The 25,531-nt window shown below is 43.6% G+C and overlaps 1 protein-coding gene across 1 annotated transcript in view; it reads left to right on the top strand.

The window, feature by feature from the left end:
• prkdc (protein kinase, DNA-activated, catalytic subunit) overlaps positions 1-25,531 on the top strand; it is a 102,411-nt gene that overhangs the window by 5,586 nt on the left and 71,294 nt on the right. Inside the window, exons 14-40 of the mRNA XM_063207035.1 lie at positions 585-634; positions 753-893; positions 1,092-1,250; positions 1,682-1,794; positions 2,088-2,247; positions 2,735-2,824; positions 3,009-3,128; positions 3,892-4,048; positions 4,920-5,026; positions 5,865-5,955; positions 6,475-6,638; positions 7,382-7,534; positions 8,280-8,387; positions 10,587-10,813; positions 11,202-11,296; positions 11,862-11,961; positions 14,100-14,233; positions 14,623-14,853; positions 17,350-17,579; positions 20,191-20,399; positions 20,863-20,995; positions 21,324-21,482; positions 21,784-21,987; positions 22,487-22,675; positions 23,871-23,975; positions 24,389-24,556; positions 25,348-25,475. Coding sequence (XP_063063105.1) covers positions 585-634; positions 753-893; positions 1,092-1,250; positions 1,682-1,794; positions 2,088-2,247; positions 2,735-2,824; positions 3,009-3,128; positions 3,892-4,048; positions 4,920-5,026; positions 5,865-5,955; positions 6,475-6,638; positions 7,382-7,534; positions 8,280-8,387; positions 10,587-10,813; positions 11,202-11,296; positions 11,862-11,961; positions 14,100-14,233; positions 14,623-14,853; positions 17,350-17,579; positions 20,191-20,399; positions 20,863-20,995; positions 21,324-21,482; positions 21,784-21,987; positions 22,487-22,675; positions 23,871-23,975; positions 24,389-24,556; positions 25,348-25,475 — 3,925 coding nt within the window. The remainder of the gene's footprint in view (positions 1-584; positions 635-752; positions 894-1,091; positions 1,251-1,681; positions 1,795-2,087; positions 2,248-2,734; positions 2,825-3,008; positions 3,129-3,891; positions 4,049-4,919; positions 5,027-5,864; positions 5,956-6,474; positions 6,639-7,381; positions 7,535-8,279; positions 8,388-10,586; positions 10,814-11,201; positions 11,297-11,861; positions 11,962-14,099; positions 14,234-14,622; positions 14,854-17,349; positions 17,580-20,190; positions 20,400-20,862; positions 20,996-21,323; positions 21,483-21,783; positions 21,988-22,486; positions 22,676-23,870; positions 23,976-24,388; positions 24,557-25,347; positions 25,476-25,531) is intronic.

Raw genomic sequence — 25,531 nt, 5'->3', positions numbered from 1 at the left:
AAAGTGCAAGACTGTCTTTAAGTAAAGCAGGTGTTAAAGACTACCGGTTTCCAAAGAAAACAGTGGGGTGTTAATATCTATATGACATGTGGTAGTTATACCTGCTTCTAAAGCATTGAGTTAAAGGTGTCTGGCGTTGCATGAAGAAGTCCCATTTGATTGTGATCGAGAAGATTCTAAGGAAGCTGGTTTGTGAAAGGCGTCCATCTTGGACACGTTTCAGACTATTCAGAAAAAGAAAAAATGTTATTCGAGTTTATTTTCGTGTTTATTTCCTCTAATCTAAGATTGATTGTGGCTGCTCAGTGTTCCTTAGTGGTCTGGGCAGTTTCAGCCAGCCTGGTGTTGGAGCCATGGTGGGGAGCAATGACACTGAAAAAACACGGATACAAAGCTGCCAACAGCAGTTTACTGCTACCAAATAATGTCAAACAATCAGAGCCATGGGTTCGGCCTGTTAAATCCTCAAACAGTACTTGTTATTTGTATTAATTTCCCAAGTTGTCTGTGAAACTGTAACTTTGAGATGACTGTGTTATGTCTTGGTCAAGGTCTCACTGTTTGCCTATTGTATTCTCCCGCAGTACACCAAGGGTTGATCAGAGTCTGTTCAAAGCCAATTCCTCAGCTTGAGGTGGGTACAGACCTTATCTTCTATACATCAGTGATCATTTAAGGGGTTAAACTTTTATATGACTATAAAGCAAATTGTTTTAAACCCTGAAAGAGACATTGTGATCTTCTGTCTTCAGGAAGGTGGCACTGTTCAGAGCAGTTCATCAGCGGAGGATGGGGGAGAGACCACACAGGTGCGCACTGGGAAATGGAAGGTGCCTTCCTGCCGCGACTACCTGGATCTCTTCAGGGGCATTTTGGACTGTGAAAATCTCAGGGTAAGTGTAAATGCATTACATAATATGGAAATGTATATAACATTGATTAGTGCCATTGCATATAGTATGTGAACGCATGTAAAGATGCGTAAGTGTATTATTATCAAGTATTTTATGTGTACCTTCGTCATTCATGGACAATGGAAATTGAAGTGCTCATACATGCTCAAACACACAATTGACCTGTGTGTGTGACAGGACACTGGGTTTTTGGACGGAGCACTGGAGTCTCAGAACTCCAACCTGACGTCTCTGAACCGTCTGCTGTATGACGAGGTGGTGAAGTCCATCATGAAGATAATAGAGAAGCTGGACCTGTCTGTACAGAGAGTCAACACAGACGAGGAAGCCCAGCAGGTTGGTCTACCAGACTCACTTTTCTGTTCTGTTCTATTCTGTTACATTAACATACCTTACACATAGCCCTTTAACACACCGCCCCACCACTGGAACGTTGTAATAGTCACTGAAATAAATGTACTATCATAGTAGCACTACACCACTATGACTGTATAATAGTAATACATTTCAACTTGGTCATTGTCATTCTGGTAACAGCTAATTTATAACAGGGGCTTTGCCTTAAGGGCTTACAACTGCTAATTCATTTAAGCAAATATCTACAAAATATAATGCCTCTATCAGAAGTAGTAGCACAAGAAGCTGCAGTTCTTATTACCTGCAAACCACTTCATTGCAACAGAACTCATTTTGTCTCTTCATAAGGAACATCTAAAAGTGTTATTCAGTGGACCTGCGTATCATCTTGCCTCTTGCCCCCCTCCCAGGGTCAGTCTGAGGAGGGTGTTGCCCTGGTGCCATCCTCCGACCCCACCGCCCACCTCATCCCCAGCAGACCCAAGGACTTCACTGCCTTCATCAACCTGGTGGACTTCAGCAGGTAAGCTAAGCCAAACACAAGGACAATAATGGAATCGTAAGGGATACTTCAGTGCAAATGTATATTTCGTGACTCGTGTCTTCAAAACCTAATTTCATCAGAGTAGAGTTATTTTATTTATCCTTAAGGACATTAGATGGTACTACTTGTAGAGATTGTTACAACCTTAAGACAAATCATTTTGTTTGGTGGAGTTACACTTGATTATCTAGTAGTAACTGATATTTCAGTAAGTAGGGTTAGAGCTGGCCCATTTTCCTCCATGGACTTGTTGTTTCCTTCCATGTCTGCAGTGAGCTGCTGTCCCAGAGGCGTGTGGAGTATTTTGAGCAGTGGGTGCACCCCCTCAGCCACCACCTCATCCTCCACTCCATACGCTTCCCCCTCGTCAGCGGATTCTACCGCCTGCTCTCCCTTGCCATGAACATCGCCAAGAGGATACACTACTTCCAGGTAACTTTCCTAAGCATATGGAAACAAACGATTCCCTTTCTAGTCGATTCATTTGGTGCAACACAGAACTATGGGATATCATGTTGCATTGTCTGGCTGAAGACACTTCTGTTCACACCTGAAAGGCAAATGAAGCATTTTGATGTGGGTATAATGGAGTTTTTTAGAGTAAAGTTTGAACTTGGTATCAAAAGATGTCAGCCTGTCTCTGTCATTAGGTAGCACTTGTGGGTTTGGAAACATTCATGAACATGGCAAAGATTGTCTTACGTGACCTGAGGAAGGCCGACAGGCCGAAACGTTGTCACATTAAAAACTTGTTCATTTAACTTGTCTTCTCCTGCAAAGATTGTCTTAGGAACATTTGAGACTTGATTCATTTGATTGGTGTGTTGCACAAAAACACAACTCGAAATCAGAAAGGTACGTTTTGGATTTCAGTTGTTAACAGTATGTTTTTACTCACTTATCCATTTCTCTGTGACAGGGTGTTGGCCCAAAGAGCTACAAGTCCACAGAGGACAAAGACCCAGTGAAATGTGGCTGCTTTGCTCTCGTGTCCAAGTTTGGGAAAGAGGTAATGTGGTCTTCATGTCTCTAGAATACTGTAGATTGCCAACACAAATGCATCAGGTGCCTCATTATATTATATTGTATTATATTATATTATATTATATTATATTATATTATATTATATTATATTATATTATATTATATTATATTATATTAAATTATATGTACCATGTGTGATGTCCATGCAGGTGTCTGTGCGGATAAAGCAGTATAAGGATGAGTTGCTGGCTGCCTGCCTGACATTCGTCTTGTCACTGCACTATGATATTGTTGCTCTGGACATCAAGGCCTACATTCCTGCACTCCAGGTTTGTTTATCTATCTATCTATCTATCTATCTATCTATCTATCTATCTATCTATCTATCTATCTATCTGTCTGTCTGTCTGTCTGTCTGTCTGTCTGTCTGTCTGTCTGTCTGTCTGTCTGTCTGTCTGTCTGTCTGTCTGTCTGTCTGTCTATCTATCTATCTATCTATCTATCTATCTATCTATCTATCTATCTATCTATCTGTCTGTCTGTCTGTCTGTCTGTCTGTCTGTCTGTCTGTCTGTCTGTCTGTCTGTCTGTCTGTCTGTCTGTCTGTCTGTCTATCTATCTATCTATCTATCTATCTATCTATCTGTCTGTCTGTCTGTCTGTCTGTCTGTCTGTCTGTCTGTCTGTCTGTCTGTCTGTCTGTCTGTCTGTCTGTCTGTCTGTCTGTCTGTCTGTCTGTCTGTCTGTTTATTCATGATATACTGCCGTCTCTTTTGTTTTTTATTTTCTCTGTAATTTGTTGAAATCTGAAACCCCCGAAATATCTAATTATATCCTTTACCTCCACCGTCTTCCCTTCCTGTCCAGTTGAGCTTTCGACCTTTTGGCTGGTCAATGGTATTTGGCTAATCAATGTGTGATTGTGTATTGTAACAAGTTTTGTGTTTTAATAGTTTGCTGTGTGTTGTCTGAGTGAACATTGAATACTCTTTTGAAATAATTATGCAAAGCATTCCCATAATATTCAGTCAGTAACGTTAATTTGACCCTTTTAACCTCTGTCCTTCCTGGTTGACCTCTACTGTACTGTAGGCCGCTCTGCGTCTGGGCCTGAGCCACGCTCCCCTGGCCACGGCAGCGCTGGATGCTCTGGAGCTCTGGTCCTCACACATCCCCCGTGAGACCATGCAGCCCCACTATGGGGACATACTGCCCCACTTGGACGGGTACCTCAAGACAGCTGCTGGGGGTGAGTGCTAATGACTCAACCAGAGATATTAGACAGAGATACGTCACTCTAGTTCTTTTCCGGTATCCACTTTATGTTGGGTGAACGCCCCTTTAGGAGACCTTCTGTTAGGAGACCCTCGGAGTCCTGAGGTTGAGAATAATGGAGTCCCCTTAGTGCTGTAGATGGCGGTAGCGCACTTCTTGTGCAAACACCTCAAAAATAGAAGAAGGAGGGGACAACGCCCCCTTAGGAGACCCAACTTGAGCACACTCTTTTGCAACTTTTTTTTTTTCATTCCATGGGCCACTTCAAAGTTTATAAAGACCTCCAAGGGCCGTACTACAAGTATGAACACAAACCATGATCCCCCCCTGCACTTAAGGCCTTTATTGAAGGCAGACACCTTTACGACAGACCCTACCTTCACTAGGTCCCCTGAAAATATAACTTAATTGTACTGCAAATGTAATTTTTTCTAAGATTGCTTTACAACTGCGCGAGCCATAGGTTCCCCACCAATGGTGCAGATAGTGTAGTTGTGTGTCCTCCCTGAGGAAGGTCTGTTGTCCGGACACTTGGACATTGCATTATGGAGAGTATAAAACCAAAATTAAAGCGCTTGCTTTGCGGAATAAGTAAGCCAATGACTGTGCGTACACATGAATGTCTGTATCCCAACTCACCTGAGTATACAATAATAGAAAGTGAAATAATGTGATGTAGTATGAAATGTAAACATTGATGTAAGACTGTAAAACGAAGGCTATGTATATAACCACGGTGGTTTCTATGAGTTCCGGATGGCCGCCAGGCGGTGCTCAGAAGGAACGACATAGAACTACTGAAACAGACTGGATGAAGTAAATAATCAAGCATTCTTTGTTTTCAGACCAAGATGCGAGTGGTGTGGAGGTGATGTGTCTGTCGTCTGGCAGTGAGAAGGGCTATGGCAAAGTGATGATGAGGCTGCTGAAGAAGGCCAAGCGTCTACCCACGGTAATTACCGCAAACCTGTTTCACAAAGTTTTTTGCGGGCCTGCACACCTTGAAGGTTTCTTTGTCAGCAGGCACAGCTTTTCAGGGTACTATAGTCTTCAGTTGTCACAGGAAGAGGGCAACAATGCTACTTTACGGTTTCACCACATTATTTCACCGAAAAGTCAGCACGCCTGTAGCAAAGCGGTGTAGAGTTGCCCAGCCAGGACTCAAACCCAGACCTCCTGGGGTGGTAAACTGGGGCTCTGACCGCTACACCAAAGAGCCAGGCTTGTTGGCATGACAGTCAGAATACACCCACAACTCTAGTGATGGTCACGCCATCACAACGCCAAAAAAGAAAGAGATACATCCGTAAGGTAGCAGTGTTGCTCTTCCTCTGACAACTGAATTACTGTGCACCACCAGCACGTACAGAATGCTCTCACACACAACCTTATTTTTCAGACACAACCTCATTTTGTGCTGTCTCAGACATGATCACTTTTTTAACCTTTTGGAAGACTTCATGGAGAGTGAAAATGTTACTGGGGAGCAGTGGCCTCATGGTTTAGGAGGCAAGGCTGGCCTGGCCATCTGGCATACCGATACTGGGCCCCTATTTTCATAAATGTTTAAAAAAATTGTTTAACATTTCTGAAAATTGGATCCCAGGAGGGTGCTGGGCCCACCAGTGAGTCAGTTCTGCGCCGCTAATGAGGGGCCCCTTTAAGCCAGAAGTGCCCGGACCCTATTTCTCCCCCAGTCCAGCCCTGTAAGCAGGTGCAGAATGTTGCTGCCTACATACGTGTATGGGTGTCTTTATGTGTGTATGGTTTGCTGTGTATGTCTGTGACAGGGTGATGAGTCTCCCATTGCTGCGGTGAGGAGGAGGGTGGTCAGGCTTCTGGGCCACCTGGGAGGACAGCTGAACAGGAGCCTGGTGACGGGTAAGCCACATGCACATGCGCACACGCGCGCGCACACGCGCGCGCGCACACACACACACACACACACACACACACACACACACACACACACACACACACACACACACACACACACACACACACACACACACACACACACACACACACACACACACACACACGAACACACACACACACACACGCCGCACAGTTTGTCTTCACAGACACTCACTTCATAAAAACACAACGCTACAGTACACCACTGTTCATGGATTTCTCGTGCAGCCTGGAATGTATCTGTGTTTATGAATGTGCAATAAAAATCACATCACCTCCATTATATTAGGGGGTCACTGCAGTCATTTTCATCGTTCAATTATGAGGAAGGCCATTATACTCAGCATCATCAATGTCATCGCCATCATCATACACAAGCTAGAACTCAATGTGCTTCACAGAGGAATACAGGAGAGAAATACCCATGGAATATGCATGTTAATCCCTACTCTGCCACCTGACCACCCCTTCTTTTCCTTTTAGCCATCTCCGCAGAGGACATGATGAAGAAGTTTGTGGCGTGGGACAGTGAGAGGAGGCTGAGTTTCGCGGTGCCCTTCTCAGACATGAAGCCTGTTATCTACCTCGACTGCTTCCTACCCCGCATCACGGAGTTGGCCCTCACCTCCAGCGACCGCCAGACCAAGGTGGGAACACGGGAGATAGAATAATAAATTACAGTTGCATTTGAATACAGTGTGCAGAATATAATGCAAGCATGTATTTTGAGCATATTGTCCATTATTTATACATTTCCAACTCCAACCTGAATGAACATGAGAGCCTACTGGATTTAATCAGTCCAGGAATGCTTTAAATTTGAACATATAATGTACATACAATGGATGATCAGGTCAAAATGCTTGTTTACCTAATAATTCTGCATACATTGTAGTAAACTGACGTATATGTATTGTAAAATGTATAACAAAATTCATACAATCACCCAGCTCAATGTACTTAAACAGATAGACAAAAACACAGGTCTTGTTGACATGACAAGTAATTTAGTCAAAGTGCAAATGCTTGTTGTCTGTTGGCGGCTGACAAGTTTTAAGTTCTTGAACCATTTGTCTAAAAGTGCCGGGTATCCAACTTTGTGGCTGCTTCTTTGTTCTGCTCTCTTTCTCACTGCTCCCCTCCCTCTCTTTCTCCCGCTCGCTCTCTGTCTCTCTTTCTTTTTCTTCTCTTTTTCTCACACTTTGTGTTTTTTTTTCTCTCTTCCCCCTTTGTCTACTCTCTCTCTCTCTCTCTCTCTCTCTCTCTCTCTCTCTCTCTCTCTCTCTCTCTCTCTCTCTCTCTCTCTCTCTCTCTCTCTCTCTCTCTCTCTCTCTCCCTCTCTCCCTCTCTCTCTCTCTCTCTCTCTCTCTCTCTCTCCCTCCATCTCCAGGTGGCCGCGTGTGAGCTGCTCCATACTCTGGTGGTGTATATGGTGGGTAAGGGAGCTCAGATGGTGGAGGGGGATAAGTCCTCTCCCCCCATGTACAACCTCCACAAGCGCGTCTTCCCCGTACTGCTCAGGCTTGCCTGTGATGTAGACCAGGTGAGAGGATGTTCCTCTAACACACACACACACACACACACACACACACACACACACACACACACACACACACACACACACACACACACACACACACACACACACACACACACACACACACACACACACACACACACACATACATATATACACACACACACACACACACACACACACACACACACACACACACACACACACACACACACACACACACACACACACACACACACACACACACACACACACACACACACACACACACACACACACACATACATATATACACACACACACACGCACAGAAATTCTACAGATGTTTTCAGAACAGCACAATGTCTTTTCAAGCTCAGTGCCATGTGCCTTGGATCTCTGCTTCTGCTGCAGATCTTGGCCGAGTGTGTTTAAAGGGAACACTGAAGTAGGGCATTTGTGTTTACATCAGCTGTGGCCCACAACACACACGTACAGGAACAAAGCAAATATAGTCACAATGTGTAGTTATGTGTTAATAATGTGTTAGTTATGTGTTGAATGATATGCAAATTGAATGTAGTGCAAATTCAAAAGTGCACTTCACCCAGACCGAACACTGAAATGATTATGGAAACATCACTTTTGTAGTTATCTACTGTCTATAATACTTTCTATAATATTTTTCTTATTTTCTCTCAAGCACATTGAATGAGAGTTATTTATGACAATGTGCTGCTATACAAATCCTATTGCTATTATATGTTTCCAGGTGACGAGGCAGCTGTTTGAGCCCTTGGTCATGCAGTTGATCCACTGGTTCACCAACAACAAGAAGTTTGAGAGTCAGGACACCGTTGCAGTACTGGAGGCCATTCTGGTAAGCAGCTGTTGCTGGTGTAGTGTGACCACATGTTCAAAATATGTCTTTTTGTATTGTAGATAACAGTGCTTGTTTATGAATCCTGCTGTAATGTACACATTTTCACACTTTAAAAGACAAATCATTCAAAAAGGGGTACAAATAGTAGTGTTATAATAGTGTTAAAAATAAACACTGTTATGGAGAATTGGGGTCATTTTTGTTTAGAACTTAATGACTGACAGCTTTTCACCACCTGCGACAGCCCTTACCTCCTTCACTAGTTTCACAGCATGTCTTAACTTCCACTGCATGTCCTACAGTACATGTATATGCATGTGATACACTTCTAGAATATTCGTATACTTATCTGCTGTACTGGAGGCCATTCTGGTAAGCAGCTGTTGTTGGTGCAGCATGGAGTTCTGTTGCATTAAATCTGGTTGGTTAATTTCTTAACAAGATATAGAGATGAGATATATGCTTGTCATTCATCTACATGAAAACATAAGCATCATGTAGTTTAGAAGACACAAACACTGCAGCTAGATAGATACCTATGAAATTGAACATTAAAATTATTATTTTTGCCTAGAAATTTGTGAATTCCATCACTTTTCACCAATAAATATATTCAGCTAAATATCTCCCTATGTTCTCATCACGGCACCCCTAACACCCTTTAGCAGTTTCATTACATGTCCTACAAACCCCAACTCTGGTGAAGTTGGGACGTTTGGTAAACAGTGAATAAAATCAAAATGCTATCATTTTCAAAACATTCAATCTATTCATTAGATGGAGAATAGTGAAAAGACAACATATTAAGCGTTAAAACCGAGAACAAATATTGTTTTGGGGGACATATGTACTCATTTCTAATTTGATAAATCCAACACGTCTCAAAAGAGTTGGGACGGGGACAATAAATGGCAGCAAATGTCGAGGAAGACTAAAAACAAAACAAAAGACAACACTTAACAGTTAAATACATTAACCGATGAGATGATTTTATATTAAAAAACAGTGTTAATTCCTATCTTGGACATGATTTCACCAGCTTAAATGGTGGGTGTATTCCTTGTTTTGCAATGTTTTCCTTTCTGTAGTGCTTACAGTATGACAGGTCTTGACCAAAAGCCCGCCATTTTATCACCTACTGGTCCGATGGAGCCAAACTGTTAAAACATAGTAGAGAATGCAATTTGACCTTACTATGTGGCAGAAATCGAAGATCTCCCTTCAAAATATAATGCATGAGTGGCTTTTCATGCTGTTTAAAACCCATGTATACCATTCAGCACTGTATTTAACTCTACAGATGAGTGAGAACATCTTAACCAATGCACTACTGCACCCGCATGCCATCATGGAGGCTGACCTTTGAAGTTAGCACTAACACAAGTTGGATGGTCCATTTTCACTGTAGCACAGGATGTGCAATGCTCTATTATTGTCCAAAAGAATGGACTTCTACAACTTCTGCTGACTTCTGTAAGCAAAGGACAGTTTCCCATGTCTTCTGGGTCTATTTCAAGTGAGCTCAAGTGCTTAGGAGAATGTTACACCCCTGTATCATTTGCACGCATTAAGCATTATTAATATGGTCAAATTTCAATAGCTCTAATTCCTGGAGTGCTAGAGTGAGACTACAGCCAATATATATTTCATGATGTCATGAACCTATACAATGATTTTAATAACAAAAATATGTCTTATATACACTCAATCGTGGTAAATGAAAGGGAATTCAAAAATGTATGTAATAACTATGGTAATTATTTCCTTTGCATCTTTAATTCTGAGTGACTCAGCCTCTCTGTGCTGATCTTATACCTGGACACCTATATTGTCCGTCAGTACAATTCATTTTGAAATGTTCTTCTTTGTTGTTTTATCTTATTTGGATGTTTACAAAATTTCACTGATCCCCGTCCCAACTTATTTGAGACGTGTTGGATTTATCAAATTAGAAATGAGTACATATGTCCCCCAAAACAATATTTTTCTCGGTATTAACACTTAATATGTTGTCTTTTCACTATTCTCCATCTAATGAATAGATTGAATGTTTTGAAAATGATAGCATTTTGATTTTATTCACTGTTTACCAAACGTCCCAACTTCACCGGAGTTGGGGTTTGTACTTCGCATTATCTGTCCATGCAAATAAACTCCTTTAATTCATGTGTCCTTGTATCCTCTCTTCTGCCCTAGGATGGCGTGATCGACCCGCTGGACAGCACGCTGCGTGACTTCAGTGGCCGCTGCATCCAGGAGTTTGTCAGGTGGTCCATCAAGCAGACCACGCCCAAGCAGCAGGAGAAGAGCCCGGCCAACATCAAGTCCCTCTTCAAGCGCATCTACAGCCTGGCCCTGCACCCCAACGTCTTCAAGAGGCTCGGCGCCGCGCTGGCCTTCAACAGCATCTACCGACAGTTAAGGTATCACAAACACTTTCAGCACATTCAAAGATGGCACAGTTGTACAGGAGTGTTTAAATAGGGGGGATTAAGTCTTCAAGAGACTCAGCGCTGCGCTGGCTTTCAACAGCATCTACCGCCAGTTCAGCGTTCTTAAGCATCCAAGATGGCAGTTCAATTTAGTTCAGGTCAAGTGCTTTCTGCATGTAAAAGGCACTGTAGATATTACAAAGGATTTTTGACTATGTCCCTCAAATATTTTCTTAGATCTAAATAGGCAGTCTCTGGTATGCCTCAGGATGTGTCGACTATGTCACAACATGGAAATGAATAATAGCCCGTTGTTATCCATTTCTCTTATCTGATACGTGTCCATAATGGGTTTTTTTTCTGTCTTCTTGTCTGCCAGGGAGGAGAGTTCACTGGTGGAGCAGTTTGTGTTTGAGATCCTGGTTGTGTTTGTGGAGAGCTTGGCCCTGGCCCATGCCGATGAGAAGTCAATGGGTAGGATTATATTATAACTCTGCCTAACCTGCTCTCCTACATTCTGCTCTAGTATACAAGTCCATCCTCAGCTCACTTTATGGATATACAGAAGATATTAATACTTCATTATTATGAATGCAGAGGTCCTCTTGAGTTTAGTGCCATTCTGTGCACTTTGTTGACTTTTACTCACATTGCGATTACATTAATATTCATCAACTTCTGTAGATGCATGAAAAGCAAAAATATTAATTAAAAAGCAAGTTGAAAACAATGTTACCAAATTAAATGGGACCGCACAAATATGGAATCAGGATATCGTCATCTTAATATATCAGGGCATTGATTGTGTATGTTCGAATGTAAAATTGACACAGTAATTAATTGACACCTCTTACAGTGTAAGACTTACACCATGCCTTTGTCTTTGTCAGCAGCGTAGCAGGGCCCAAGTGGAGTACTAATACAGAATCGACGTACCATCATTTTGTATCGGGACATTGATTGATTGTGTATTTTTTTATATCAAACTGACACTATATAATGAACTGAGACGTCGTGTGCTCTTCGCTCCTCTGTGCAGGCACGGTGCAGCAGTGTGGCAGTGCTCTGGAGCACCTGAAGAGAATCATCAAGCAGAAGGCTCCCTCCCTCAGTCAGACCACCAAGAGACGCGTGCCCAGGTATATACTCCCCTGACCTCTAAATCCTCAAACCAGAGACGCTGCCCAGGTATATACTCCCCTGACCTCTAAATCCTCAAACCAGAGACGCTGCCCAGGTATATACTCCCCTAACCAAGTGTGAGGGTTATGTATAAAACAAGGGTTATGTATATAACCACGGTTCTATGAGTTCCGGCCGGACGACCGCCAGGCCTTTGGCAGTCACTCAGAATGCTGACGAAAAGATTGCCAAGTAACAACTTCCGGTGTGCGCACGTATTAAATGCCAGGGCAAGCGTGCACGTCACCCTGGGATCACCATGTGACTTCGTTGACATTTAGGCTCGACCTGCATGCAAGCATGTGATGAACATTCAGTGCTGAAAGCATCGCCTGGCGGTCAGAAAGAAACGAAATAGAACCGTTTTCTTTCTTTCGTTACTTGAATGAATTTCTGTGTGCTCTTGTATTTTTTCCTATTTTATTATTTCCATTCTTGACATACAATTTGCTATGAAATGCATAAGCTAATGATTGACCTCTATAGTGTATGATGACTTTACTACTTAACATTTCATGTTTATAATGAGTTTTATTTGATTCTACACTCTACTGATATACTCTCTCTTCCTCTGTGTTGGTTGTCCACCAGATAAATCCTTCTCCCTGTCAAGAGGTGGCGCTAGTATACTCATCGTGTATTTTTTCTGTAGTGTACTGTCATAGAGGTAGAACATAACACTAGAGGTGACACGGCAATTCGTGACTGCACTGTGAAATGGCACATGGTGCCTCCCAGAGCCATACAGAGGGGAGAGTTACGCGATTGGAGGACCAGGAATTAAATGGCAGCCCCTTTCAGCGAGATTAGGTTGTTCCTAAAGCGGCTGTCTTTCCATAGACTCAACATAGAACCACCACATTAACAGCCAAAAATAAGGACTAACGAACTATACTGCGGGGTAATCACCACAAATATGTAAACCATCAACTGTCTCGGTGGTGATAATCACAACAGTCACCATCTGTGATGTTTATCTGAAGTTATTACTACGAACAGCAAGTCTTGTCATATTCCCTGCATTGCATCGCATTGCATTTGCTGTGTGCTACGCCCACTACTAGGAACTAACATTCGCAATGCTGAGCGGTACTGAGAAGCTAAAACAGCTAATTTTGCTAATGAGGAAGTCAGCCTTAGCACACAGCGGAGATTGCCCGACCAAAGAAAGTGGATGTAACCAAGAAGCGTCATTTTGTTTCCTTTCCGGTATCCACTTTATGTCGGGTGAACGCCCCTTTAGGAGACCTTCGGTTAGGAGACCTTCGGAGTCCTGAGGTTGAGAATCAATGAAGTCCCCTTAGCGCTGTAGATGGCGGTAGCGCACGTCTTGCGCAAACACCTCAAAAAGGGAAGAAGAAGTAGGGGACAACGCCCCCTTAGGAGACCCAACTTGAGCACATGCTTTTGCATTGAGTGGGCGTGGTTTGCGATATCTTTGTTTGATTCAGTATTTTTGGCCCGACTCTCCCCTCTGTATGGCTCTGGTGCCTCCCCCCTTCCGTAGGTAGTGTAGGCACCTTCAGTCAATGCAAGTCAATGGAGAACACGCCCACCCCTGTCCCAAAATGGACTAAAACTGTGTTAATATGAAGTAACACATTAATCAAAGACCAGATTTGAAATGTCAGGCTAGATATCTACTTAAATCATATGAGTCGATAAAATACATGTAAAAATCTAATTTATATGTTTTGAACATATTTAACACACTTCAACTATTGTCCTTGTTTAGTGTGTTGATGGACATTTTCACATTATTAAGCCATTTTTTGACAGAGGTGAGCCTCCTTCTCCATTCATTTCCATTTCTCTGGTCTACCTACAGATAATAGGCTCGTTCGTGATGAAGCAGTAAGATTTTTGCTAGGCAGTGGGCATGCACACTTTGCCAGTTTGATGCATTGTGGTTAGAAACCAGAATGCATCAAACTGGCAAAGTGCGCATGCCCACTGCCTAGCAAAAATCTTACTGTGTCGTCACGACCGAGCCCAATGGCTGCTACAGATTGCCGTGAAAAGGGGGGCGGGGTCAACTCTAGTCTTATTTTCTACCTCTATGTGTACTGTATTGATGTGCTCTCTTCTTCTCTAGAGGGTTTCCTCCAGATGTCTCCTTCTCCCTGTCTGAGGTGGTGCTGTGGCTGCTGGAACAGTGTGGGCGACCGCAGACCGAGTGCAGACACAAGTGCATGGAGCTCTTCTATGAGTTTGTGCCATTGCTGCCAGGTAATAGAATTACATAGATATGTTTTCTTTATTCATAAAAACCAAGATAAGATGACTGAAAACAATAACACATCAGTGATCACTGTATTCCAACCCCTCAGACACCAGTGAAGTGATATCCTTTGAATATTAAGCTACATAAAGGTTTAATTTTCAACACTGCGTTGAAATGTCTTTCAGTTTCAATCCCGTTAAACCATTCATGCATCTATTTTGACAAGCGAAGTGGTATAACACGCTCAACTCAACCAAAGTAAAAGGCAACTGGGTGCTCGTTCCTTAAGAATTATACAAAATAAAGAAAACAGGACGCCACTTTAAGTGTACATTCATGCATCTATCCAGACATCCCATGGTTTTCTCCCCCTCTCTCTGCCTCCCTCTGCCAGGGAAGAGTTCCCCTGCCCAGTGGCTGGATCAGCAGGTGAAGAGTGAGGGCGTGGGCTTCCTAGTGTCTCGCCTGGAGGGGGGCGGCCTGCTGAGCCAGCCCAGCCTACGCAGCCTGCAGGGCCCCTTCAGCGTCCGGGTCACCCTGCAGTGGATGGACGCCCTGCTGGCAGCCCTCGACTGCTACAAAACCTTCACGGGCCTCAGGCTCATACAGCCACAAAGCATACAGGGTAAGACTACACTACATTACGTTACATTACACTCATTCATTGCCTTAGCCTAGAAATCTAGACGCCCCTAGCGACCGCAAATTGAATTGACAGGTGACAGGGCCAATCAAATCGCGAGGGGGGCAGGGCTACCTAGTAAACAGGAAACTTTCTAAGAAGAAGCATGGTGTCCGTCCGTGCTACGTACAGCACGAAAGTGTTTACTTAATTTAAAAAGCCTGGATGATAATACATTTCGTGGCTGACATGGATTGATGTAATAATACACCATGAACTTATCGGACACAAATAGATCTCAACACATTACCATTTGATCATTCGATGTTTTAAACTAGCTCGGTAAGCTAAGTTGAGCATTTTACAGAACCAGATAGTCACACGCTATTATCAGACCACTACTGTAGGTGTAGAATGAAATTGCTGCCCCAATTTCTAATAAGACACATGCCATTAAAAACGAGACATTTGGGAGCTTTGAAAGTCTTTGAGTAGCTTACTAAATAGATGGGATTGACACCTAGTCTACCAAGCTAGTGGCTAGCTAACCTGTCGTCAATAACACAGAGCTAGGTATCCAGCCTTGTATTATATGCCTGCCCCAAATTCTAATAAGATCCATGTCATTAAAAACGAGACATTTGGGAGCTTTGAAAGTCTGTAAGTCGCTTACTAAATAGATGGGAATGACACCTAGTCTACCGAGCTAGCGGCTAGCCAACCTGTCGTCAATTACACAGAGCTAGGTATCCAGCCATGTATTAATTATGGGTATACAGCTAGCTAGATAACACCGAACATGCCATGTTGACAACAATCATAAATATAACCATTTAACAAGCCCCAAATTGCTCGACATTTCGCTGGTATATGAAGGAGGGCCATGTGGTTGAAAACGAGGCATTTTTGAACTGTATAAGTGAAAACACGATTTATTAGGAAACTTGTTTGTGGCTGTGGTCATCACACGCATTCACTGGTACGACGGCTGGAAGTTGCCGCTTCACCTACAAAGAGGCCCTCGCTAGTGGCTAGCTAAACTGTCGCCAATAACACAGAGCTAGGTATCCAGCCTTGTATTATATGCCTGCCCCAAATTCTAATAAGATCAATGTCATTAAAAACGAGACATTTGGGAGCTTTGAAAGTCTGTAAGTCGCTTACTAAATAGATGGGAATGACACCTAGTCTACCGAGCTAGCGGCTAGCCAACCTGGTATCCAGCCGTGTAATAGTTATGGGTATACAGCTAGCTAGCTAACACTGAACATGCCATGTTGACAACAAACATAAATATAACCATTTAACAAGCCCCAAATTGCTCAACATTTCGCTGGTTGATCAAGGAGGGCCATGTGGTTGAAAACGAGGCATTTTTGAACTGTATAAGTGAAAACACGATTTATTAGGAAACTTGTTTGTGGCTGTGGTCATCACACGCATTCACTGCTACGACGGCTCGAAGTTGCCGCTTCACCTACAAAGGGGCGTGTCGCGTGTACGTTGTGAAAGACAGCTGTGACGTTACACAGAAGTGTGTGGGGATTGGTCGTTCTACCATCCTATTGCGTGACGTTGAGTGCTGAAGCAACCGTTTATCCCGCCCACACTGCCGCCCAGCCCTCCTAGACCCTGGTACAGCTTTTTGCTGTACGGGTCTGGCTCGCTAGGCTATCATTGCCTTGCTTTCATTACATTTAATTTTGTTACTTTACATTACATTAAAATACATTACACAACACCTTCACAGGCCTTGGGCTCATACAGCCACAACACATACTGGTTGAGACTTCAGCACATTACGTTACACTACACTCATTCGTTACATTCCTTTACATTACATTTCATTTCGTTTCGTTGCTTTACATTACATTAAAAGACATTACACAAAACCTTCGGCTCCATCTTATACAGCCACAATACATACGTGGTGAGACTACAATACACCACATTACACTACATTACATTATACTTTGCATTACACTGTGGACTATTATAACACTATTATGGCACCTTGAAGTGGAATTCTATGACACAGCTCATTGTAATGATGTCATGGATGTGTAATTCATGACCTTGGTGAGGTGGCTATTGAATGGGGTGAAAGCCAAAGATAAGTAGATAGTGACAGCAGAGATATTATAGACAGAGATACGTCATTCCAGTTCTTTTCCGGTATCCACTTTATGTCGGCTGAATGCCCCTTTAGGAGACCTTCGGTTAGGAGACCTTCGGAGTCCTGAGGTTGAAAATAAATGGAGTCCCCTTAGCACTGTAGATGGCGGTCGCGTACTTCTTGTGAAAAAAACTCAAAAATAGAAGAAGAAGGAGGGGACAACGCCCCCTTAGGAAACCCAACTTGAGCACACTCTTTTGCATTGGGTGGGCGTGTTTTGATTCCTCTTTATTACTCTACCATCTTTGGTGACAGGCTGCAGGACATACAATCTGAAACGTAAACTTAACATCTTTCCTCACTCCTGTGTCTATTTTCCACAGGGTCAGCTGACAACTCCAGCTTCCTGGCGGCTCTGCACTTCTTCCTGTCGGAGCTGGCCGGGCAGGACCTGGATGCAGCGGAGCGTTGCTTCCACACGGGGGCGCCAGCAGCGTCCCTCCACAGCCCTCGCGAGAGAGAGCTCTACTCCTACAGCAAGTGCACCATCATCGTCAGGCTGCTGGAGTTCACCACCATGGTGCTGGGCAAGTGCCAACAGGACACCTGGCAGGTAGGATGATATCACACATTAAGCCTTGTTCACACACGTCGCTGCTAGTGACTCACTCAGTGAATGAAGTCAATAGAATGTACAGTGGTGCTCATATGTTTACATACCCCAGCAGAATATACACTTTCTTGGCGATTTCTCGCAAAATATGAAGGATTACACAAAACCTTTTTTTTTCACTCATTGCTAGTGACTGGCTTAAGACATTTATTAGCAATCTTCTGTGTTTACTCTTTCAAAAGCATGATCACAACCCAAACTACCCAAATGACCCTGTTCAAAAGTTTACATACCCTAGTTTCTGATGCTGAATATGGCCCTGTTTAACATCAATGACCGCTCTAAATTGTTTGTGGTAGTTGTGGATAAGGCTGTTAGATGACAAAACGGCACATTCTTCCTGGCAGAATGGTTGTTTCCTATAATATCTTTGGGTGTCTTGCTGGAACCTCACATTTGAGGTTTCCCCTGAGTGGCTCAATGATGTTGAGATCATTAGAGTGAGATGGTCGCTCAAAGACATTCATTTTATTCTTTCTGAAGCTAATGACGGGTTGATTTGGCTTTCTGTGTCGAAATGTTGTCATGTTGGCACTGTTGGAATTTCAATTCAGAAATGCAATATGAGGGGTTTGGTTGGAATCAAGCCATTCGGCAAGGGAATCATTGCATTGCAATGATCATTGCCAGGGAAATTGTTCAGGAGGCATAGGACAACCGAAAAATAACTTCAGGTGAAATATAGGACAACATGAAAAAATGTTTTAAACTGTACAGCAAAGAGGCACTTGAGGAAGGATGGGCTGTTGGGGGTTGCCTGGAGAAAGCCATTACTACAAAAATGCAAACATGTTATTTTGCATATGATACACCAAATAGCATAGTGAGAAGCATCAAAATGCCTGTGACAAAGTCATTTGGAAAAGTGAGATCAATATGGAACTTTTTTCAGTCACTATTACAGTACCATTTGGAGAACAGTCAACGGAGCCTATGATGAAAGTTACACCATGCCTTCTTTGAAACATGGTCATGGACCACTGATGTCATGGGGACATTTGAGTTACAAATGCACTATACTTTTGGTACATACTCACAGAATGATGAATACATTGCCCTGTGAAAAATACTGGAGGAAACTTGACACTCATCAGCCTTGAATCTGTACATGGTCCATTGTTTGGACATGCCAACATCACAATATTTCAACACAGAAAGCCAAATCAACCCGTTATTAGCTTCAGAAAGAATAAAATTAAGTTTTTGAGCGACTGTCTCACTCTCCTGATCTCAACATCATTGAGCCACTCAGGGGAAACCTCAAATGTGAGGTTCCAGTAAGACACCCAAAGATATTATAGGAAAAAACAACCATTCTGTCAGGAAGAATGTGTTGTTTTGTCATCTGAGAAAATTAAGAGCCTTATCCACAACTACCACAAACAATTTAGAGCGGTCCCTGATGTTAAACAGTGCCATATTCAGCATCAGAAACTAGGGTATGTAAACTTTTGAACAGGGTCATTGGGGTAGTTTGGGTTGTGATCATGCTTTTGAAAGAGTAAACAAAGAAGATTGCTAATAAATGTCTTAAGCCAGTCACTAGCAATGAGTGAAAAAAAAAGGTTTTGTGTAATCCTTCATATTTTGTGAGAAATCGCCAAGAAAACGTATATTCTGCTGGGGTATGTAAACATATGAGCACCACTGTATGTGTTCCAGCGAGACGAGGAGGCGAGTAGTGTATAAGCGATGCGATGTGGGCGGATCCTGAGTTGAAAATATTTTAACTTTGAGGGAGGAGAGTAAATGAGTAACCAATTGGAATGCAGAGTTTGGTACTTCTCGCCTGTGCATTGGCTGTTAAAGCCGAGGGAATGTTTAGCGAACGCTCCATGAGAGAGTGGCGAGAAGGCGAGCGAGCGAGAAGCTAGTAGCTAGCAGCGACGTGTGTTAACAAACCTTTAGAACGGTGTTTGGCGCACTGCGTATAGTACTCCTACAATATACATGGCGAGCCGGGTTCATGTGTGTCCTGGGTCATTTTTCCTGTCACATCCATGACACCGCACCCCCCTCCACCCCCCCAAAAAAAATGCTTCAAAAACTGAGTGGCTGGTCTTGAGGGTTTCTTATGATCAGCTTGGATCAATCAGTTGGATCTAATTGGATCAATTTGGATGAAGTTGGATCAAATTTGTGGCAGGGGTTTTACTCTCTGAACTAGTAAGAGGGATTGGCATCTGATTACATGAACAATGTCTTTTTTCGAGCTGGTTGCGGTGTGAGTAGATGGCATTGGCTAAGTTTTAGTTTGTTTAGTAAATAATGGGATGCTGTAGTATTGTTGTGATGTTGTAAAGTGTCCTAGATAAAATACCCAGTTAGAACAGACTTTTTTTAGTACTTGTACTCTCCTCAGCTGTTTGAAGCAGGTATCTTCAACACTGCTTTCTGCTAGCTGGCTGCTGTAAGCAAATGGCAATACCTAATTTTTAATATACTCTGCTCACAAACAATGTAATGCCGTTGTAGGGTTGTGATGTGAAGTTCCCACTGGTAAAAAAATAGGTATTTTACAATACTAATATAACACTACTGCTCTCCTCAGCTGTTTGAAGCAGACATCTTCAACTCCGCCTTCTTCGAGCTGGTTGCCATGACGGTGAGTGAGCCGTCGTGCGTGGGGTTCGACATGGCTGACCTGGAGGTGATGACTCACCTGCCCCAGGTGTGTGTTCCCCTGTTGAAGGCCCTGGCCACCTCCCCCTACAGACACAGCCTGGAGACCAGCCTCAGGAAGAGGATCTCCGCACAGAGGTACACACACACACACACACACACACACACACACACACACACACACACACACACACACACACACACACACACACACACACACACACACACACACACAAAGCCTAGAGACCAGACTCAGAAAGAGGATCTCCGCACAGAGGTACACATATACACACACACACACACACACACACACACACACTCACACAACCTCCTGGAGAGCAGACTCAGGAAGAGGATCTCCGCACAGAGGTTCAAACACACACACACACACACACAGACATGCAGACATGCAGATCGTGTTGGCAGTGTCACTTCAATTTTTGCTTACTGGAGACACTAACGGAAGCCAAAACGTTTCTCCTTTTATGCTGAAAAAAACATCTGAAAATAATCACAAAAAGAAGTAGTAGTCTGAGTGTAATCCATCTCCCCTTGCAATTCTCCCTCCCCATCTGTCCTGACTCGTGACTCCCCTCTGCAGTGTGGAGGACCTGTGCTCAGTGGACCTGTATGATCCAGACACTCGTGGCAGCCACGCCAAGACTGAGATGATGCTCTCTGCCTGCAAGCAGCTGCACCAGGCCTGCCTGCTCACCTCCGTCTTACACAACAAGGTACTGTACCGTACGCAGGTACTGCACTGCAGCGGGCAAGCATTGGGAAGATACGTACGCTGCTTTTACAAAGACATTTGTATTGTACAGTATGTCAGTAGAAAGAAGACAGCGGCCTATGTCCAAAATGTTTGCTCTGAGTTCAGAAATTAGTTCACTAAATCTGGCGTGAATTGCATTGTGTTGGTCCTCATACAGTGCTGCGTATTGAAAACTGTCAATCAGATTGAGTCAAGTCATGCGCTGCAGTTGTGTTTTTCAATATTTCTTGTCAATTGTATTGACATACAGTGTAGTTGAGTCTTTACATTTTCGTTCTGTCTCCTAGGATGCCAGCTACAGCCATGGTCTAGGCTCCAGGCTCCTATTGGCTGTTTATAAAGGCATAGCACCTGGGGAGGACAGGAAGTCCCTCCCCTCCATGGACGTGGGCAGCAGGAAGCTGGCTGATGGGCTCGTTCAGCTGTCATTCTCACTGGGTGGACAGGTTAGGCACTTCTCAGTACTGTTACATACATAGGCTACAAACTGGTGTTTCAGAGATGTCAATTGGCACTAAATACAAGCTCCTGCTTCTCATCTCCTTCCTTCTCTCTCTATCTTCCTTCTCTCTATCTTCCTGAACTTTTTTCTTTTCTTTCTTTTTTCTGTCTGTCTGTCTGTCTGTCTTGATATCTGTCTTTTTTTCTTTCTCCATCCTCTCTCTCTCTCTCTCTCTCTCTCTCTCTCTCTCTCTCTCTCTCTCTCTCTCTCTCTCTCCTTCTATCCCCTTCTTCTCTCTCTCTCAGAGTGAGCAGGTTGTGGGTCTCCTGCTGAACACCCTCTCCCTCTCGGTGCCTCTGTCGGGCAGCCTGAACCCCAAGTTCCTGAGCTTCTCCCATGGGGAGTACTTCTACAGCCTCTTCCACCCCACCATCAACACCGAGCTGCTGCGCTGCCTAGACACCACCGTGCCTCTGCTGCTGGCTGCGGCCACACAGAACTCCAGCATGGTACACATGGTTATTACCTGGCCCCCCGGAGGGCAGTGGAGGAGTAGTGCAATGACTATGTCTGTCTGTCTGTCTGTCTGTCTGTCTGTCTGTCTGTCTGTCTGTCTGTCTACCTGTCTACCTGCCCAGTGTTTTGGGTTGGCACCAAAGACATGCATCTAGCATTGGGCAGGGGGCAGGTTTGATGATGCTGATTGATGTTGTTGTTACAATAATTACAAGGAAAAAGAAGAAGTAGATGGTAGTACTGTAGTTATGTTTACTTTTTCAAGCATATTTCAAGCAAACACACAGAAACGCACTGCCATTGTCATTCATGCCGTACAATGTGAAAGATAGATACTGTATCTATGCCGTGTCCAGATCTATCATTCTTGTATGAAGAGTTCAGAAGCAAAAGCCTCTTAGACCATTTTGAATGTAGTTTTTAACTTGATAATTTGTAACTCTTTAAAGTCTGAGATACCCACCGTAATTTGTGTTCTTGTGTTCATTACAGGTAAGCATTCTGCTCAACGGAATGTTGGACCACAGCTTCCGTGAGCGTTCCGTGAGGCGGAGCCAGGGCTCGCGATTGGCCGAGCAGATCCTGCAGAGGTGGGAGTCCCTACGGCCATGGTGGGGAAGCCCCGCCTCCTCTCCCCAGAGCAAGACGGCCACCCTCACCCTCCTCTCCAAAGTGCTGCAGGTAGACCACTGATGCTCTTTTCAGACTAACCAGAACTGTGCCGCTGCCCTTTCCTGGACCAGTTCCATTTGGAATTTAAGTGAACTTCCCATGTTCATACGGCATACCTGTCAACTTTGAGCTCCCAAAATCCGGAAAAATTCCCATATTTTAAGCCAAAATCCGGGAAATTTTCGAAATGCCAAATTCTGACAGTCAACGGGAGAAACAATGCAATGAAAACAAAACAATGAAATGAGCGCAATGACTTTCTTCTTGTTTTATCGCACAAGTTGTCTGTTCGTGCAAAACTTCGTGCTGGAACAGGTGATTAGGTTAATCGCATGATTCGCTGTTCCGAGGCTGTTTTATGCATTGCATGAACTGACTGTTTCTGAGGAAAAGAGTGGGCGCACAAGCGCTACGAAGCTCGAGGGTGACAGCTCGTATTTTCAAGGAACTTCAATTCTTGATGTCATCTGGCATACAATCTTCTGGCAGGTAGCTTGATGAGCAAGACCCTCTGTCTCTCTCTTCAAGAGGGGGTGTGGCTCGTCGGACAGGGCCGATGGTATAATTACTGGACCGACGGTGTTTCTTGATAATGTGAAAAATCCGGGATATTTCAGGGAAAAATGTCAAATCGGGAAGAAATCGGGAAATGAGTTAAAATTAGGGATTTTCCCGGGAAATTAGGGATGGTTGACAGGTATGTCATACGGTCTCTGAACTGTTCCGTTTGTGACCATGTGTTATCCGGATGAACCTGCTGCTGACATCCACATTGTCGTCATGGTTTCCAGAGAAAAAAGCAAGCATTTTTCAGATAGCATCATGAACCAATTTTTTGGTTCCCGAGCACTCACACTTGGTGTGAACGTGTCAGCCAGTTCGAGATAAATTGCGGTGTGACTTTCCCACTAAACCCCCCACTAGTCGTTTCAAGCCTTCTTACCTCCTAGCTTCAGTCTGAATGTATTTTTGTATTTATTGATTAATTACACTATATTTACATTACATGCTATCCAGACTGATTTAAATTGAATTTGATCCATTTCACATTCCCTTTGAGACATTCCCTTTCACGTTTGTTTGATGTCTTGCACCATGTACAATGTATCAAATAAATCTGTAGAGTGGCGTATTATTTTTTTTATTAGCAGTTTTCATTAATAATTCTCTAATGTATCCCATTTGTTTTGTTGTCCATCTACAGATTGACTCCTCTGTGTGCTCCAACACTGAGCATCAGGCCTTCCAGTCCGTCTTCACCACCTTCACCACCCTCATCGTCGACATGAGCCTGCCCCTCGACCTCAAGGTTAGCATGGCGTATGCAAAAGTTCAAACATCCATTGGCTAAGTCCTGGTGTCAGTCGCTACAGGATTACTTTGATACTCATATTTAAAAAGTTGTGTGTGCGCACACATGCATAGTAGCAATAATCCTGGTGGTATTTAGAATTGTCTCCCTACCGCTTCCTAACAGAAAACAATAGAGTATTTATGACTCGCACGCCTTAGTCGCTTACATGTATTTTCACTGTGACCTTTCCATATCTCTCAGGCTCTCATCATGCTGCCTTTCGTCACAGTTCTACTCTAGACAAATTGATTTCCAGACAGACCTTTTTTGACATTCTGATACAGCCTTCATTCTAAAATGTCTTCATTCTTCGTTCTAGAAAGTCTTCATTCCCACACTCTCATCTCTCTCTCCCTTCCCCTCATTAGAGTCAGGCCCTGATCATGCTGCCGTTCTTCACGGTGCTGCCTGCGGCTCCCCTGGCTGAGCTGCAGAGGGCGCTGGAGGTGCTGGTGGCCTCCCACTTCCCCATGCAGTCGGACGAGCTGCCCCGCGGGTCACTCCAGTGCAACAACTACATGGACTGCATCCGCAAGGTAAACGCCACACCGTTCTGTTAGGGCAGGGCCGGATGTCACAGATCTGTCCCAACTTCTCTAATAATCTACAAAAACAATAAATGTTGAGGTGTCCGCTATCCACAAGTATCCTGTATATTTTATTTGGGGGCAGCCGTGGCCTAGTGGTTAGAGAGTTGGTCTTTCAATCTAGGGGTTGCAGGTATGAATCCCCCCTGACCTCTGCCTACATCTCCATTCATGGCTGAAGTGCCGTTGAGCAAGGCAACTAACCCCACATTGCTCCAGGGACTGTAACCAATACCCTGACAAGTAAAAAAAAAACAAAAAACTAAGTGTCTTTTAATAAATGAAAGCGTCAGCTAAGTGCAGTGTAATGTAATTTAGTCATATGTGTCAAAGTTAAACTTTTTGTCCCATCCTTTCCTGTTGCTTTTGAACTCTTGCCTCTGTGTCTCCCTGTATCCATGGAGGAAACAGTGAAGTGTCCCCCAATTTGAACGACATGATGGCCTTTGAATTGTGCTTTTGTGCGATTTGATAAAACTCTGATCATCAATGACGTCAAGCAACAAGAAGGGACGGGAGGAACTAGTTTGACTTGCACCCTGTATCAATAATTTGTTATGAATTGTCTAGTTCCTGGGTAAATTTGAGCCATCCCAGAGTGGTGGAGTGTTGTGCTATCAGATTGTGGCCACATTCGCAATTAATAAAGACTCATGTGCGAACTGAATAACCAATGTTCTGTTTAAAGTCAGAATATTCCTTTAATGTAACGGCAGTCAATCAATCCTTTGTGGTTTTAGTTCCTGGATGCGTTGGAGCTGTCTCAGAGCCCCATGCTGTTGAAGCTGATGGCTGGGGTGCTGTGCAGAGACAAGAAGCACATCATGGAGGACCTCTTCCAGACCTGCTTCCTCAGAATCGCCAGACGGTCAGAGGAAAACAACATATTTGATATTAAAAAATATTTAATTTTATAATTACACA

This window comes from Engraulis encrasicolus, chromosome 9 (genome assembly GCF_034702125.1).
Source record: "Engraulis encrasicolus isolate BLACKSEA-1 chromosome 9, IST_EnEncr_1.0, whole genome shotgun sequence".
NCBI lineage: Eukaryota > Metazoa > Chordata > Actinopteri > Clupeiformes > Engraulidae > Engraulis > Engraulis encrasicolus.
This window is presented reverse-complemented; position numbering and strand designations above follow the sequence as displayed.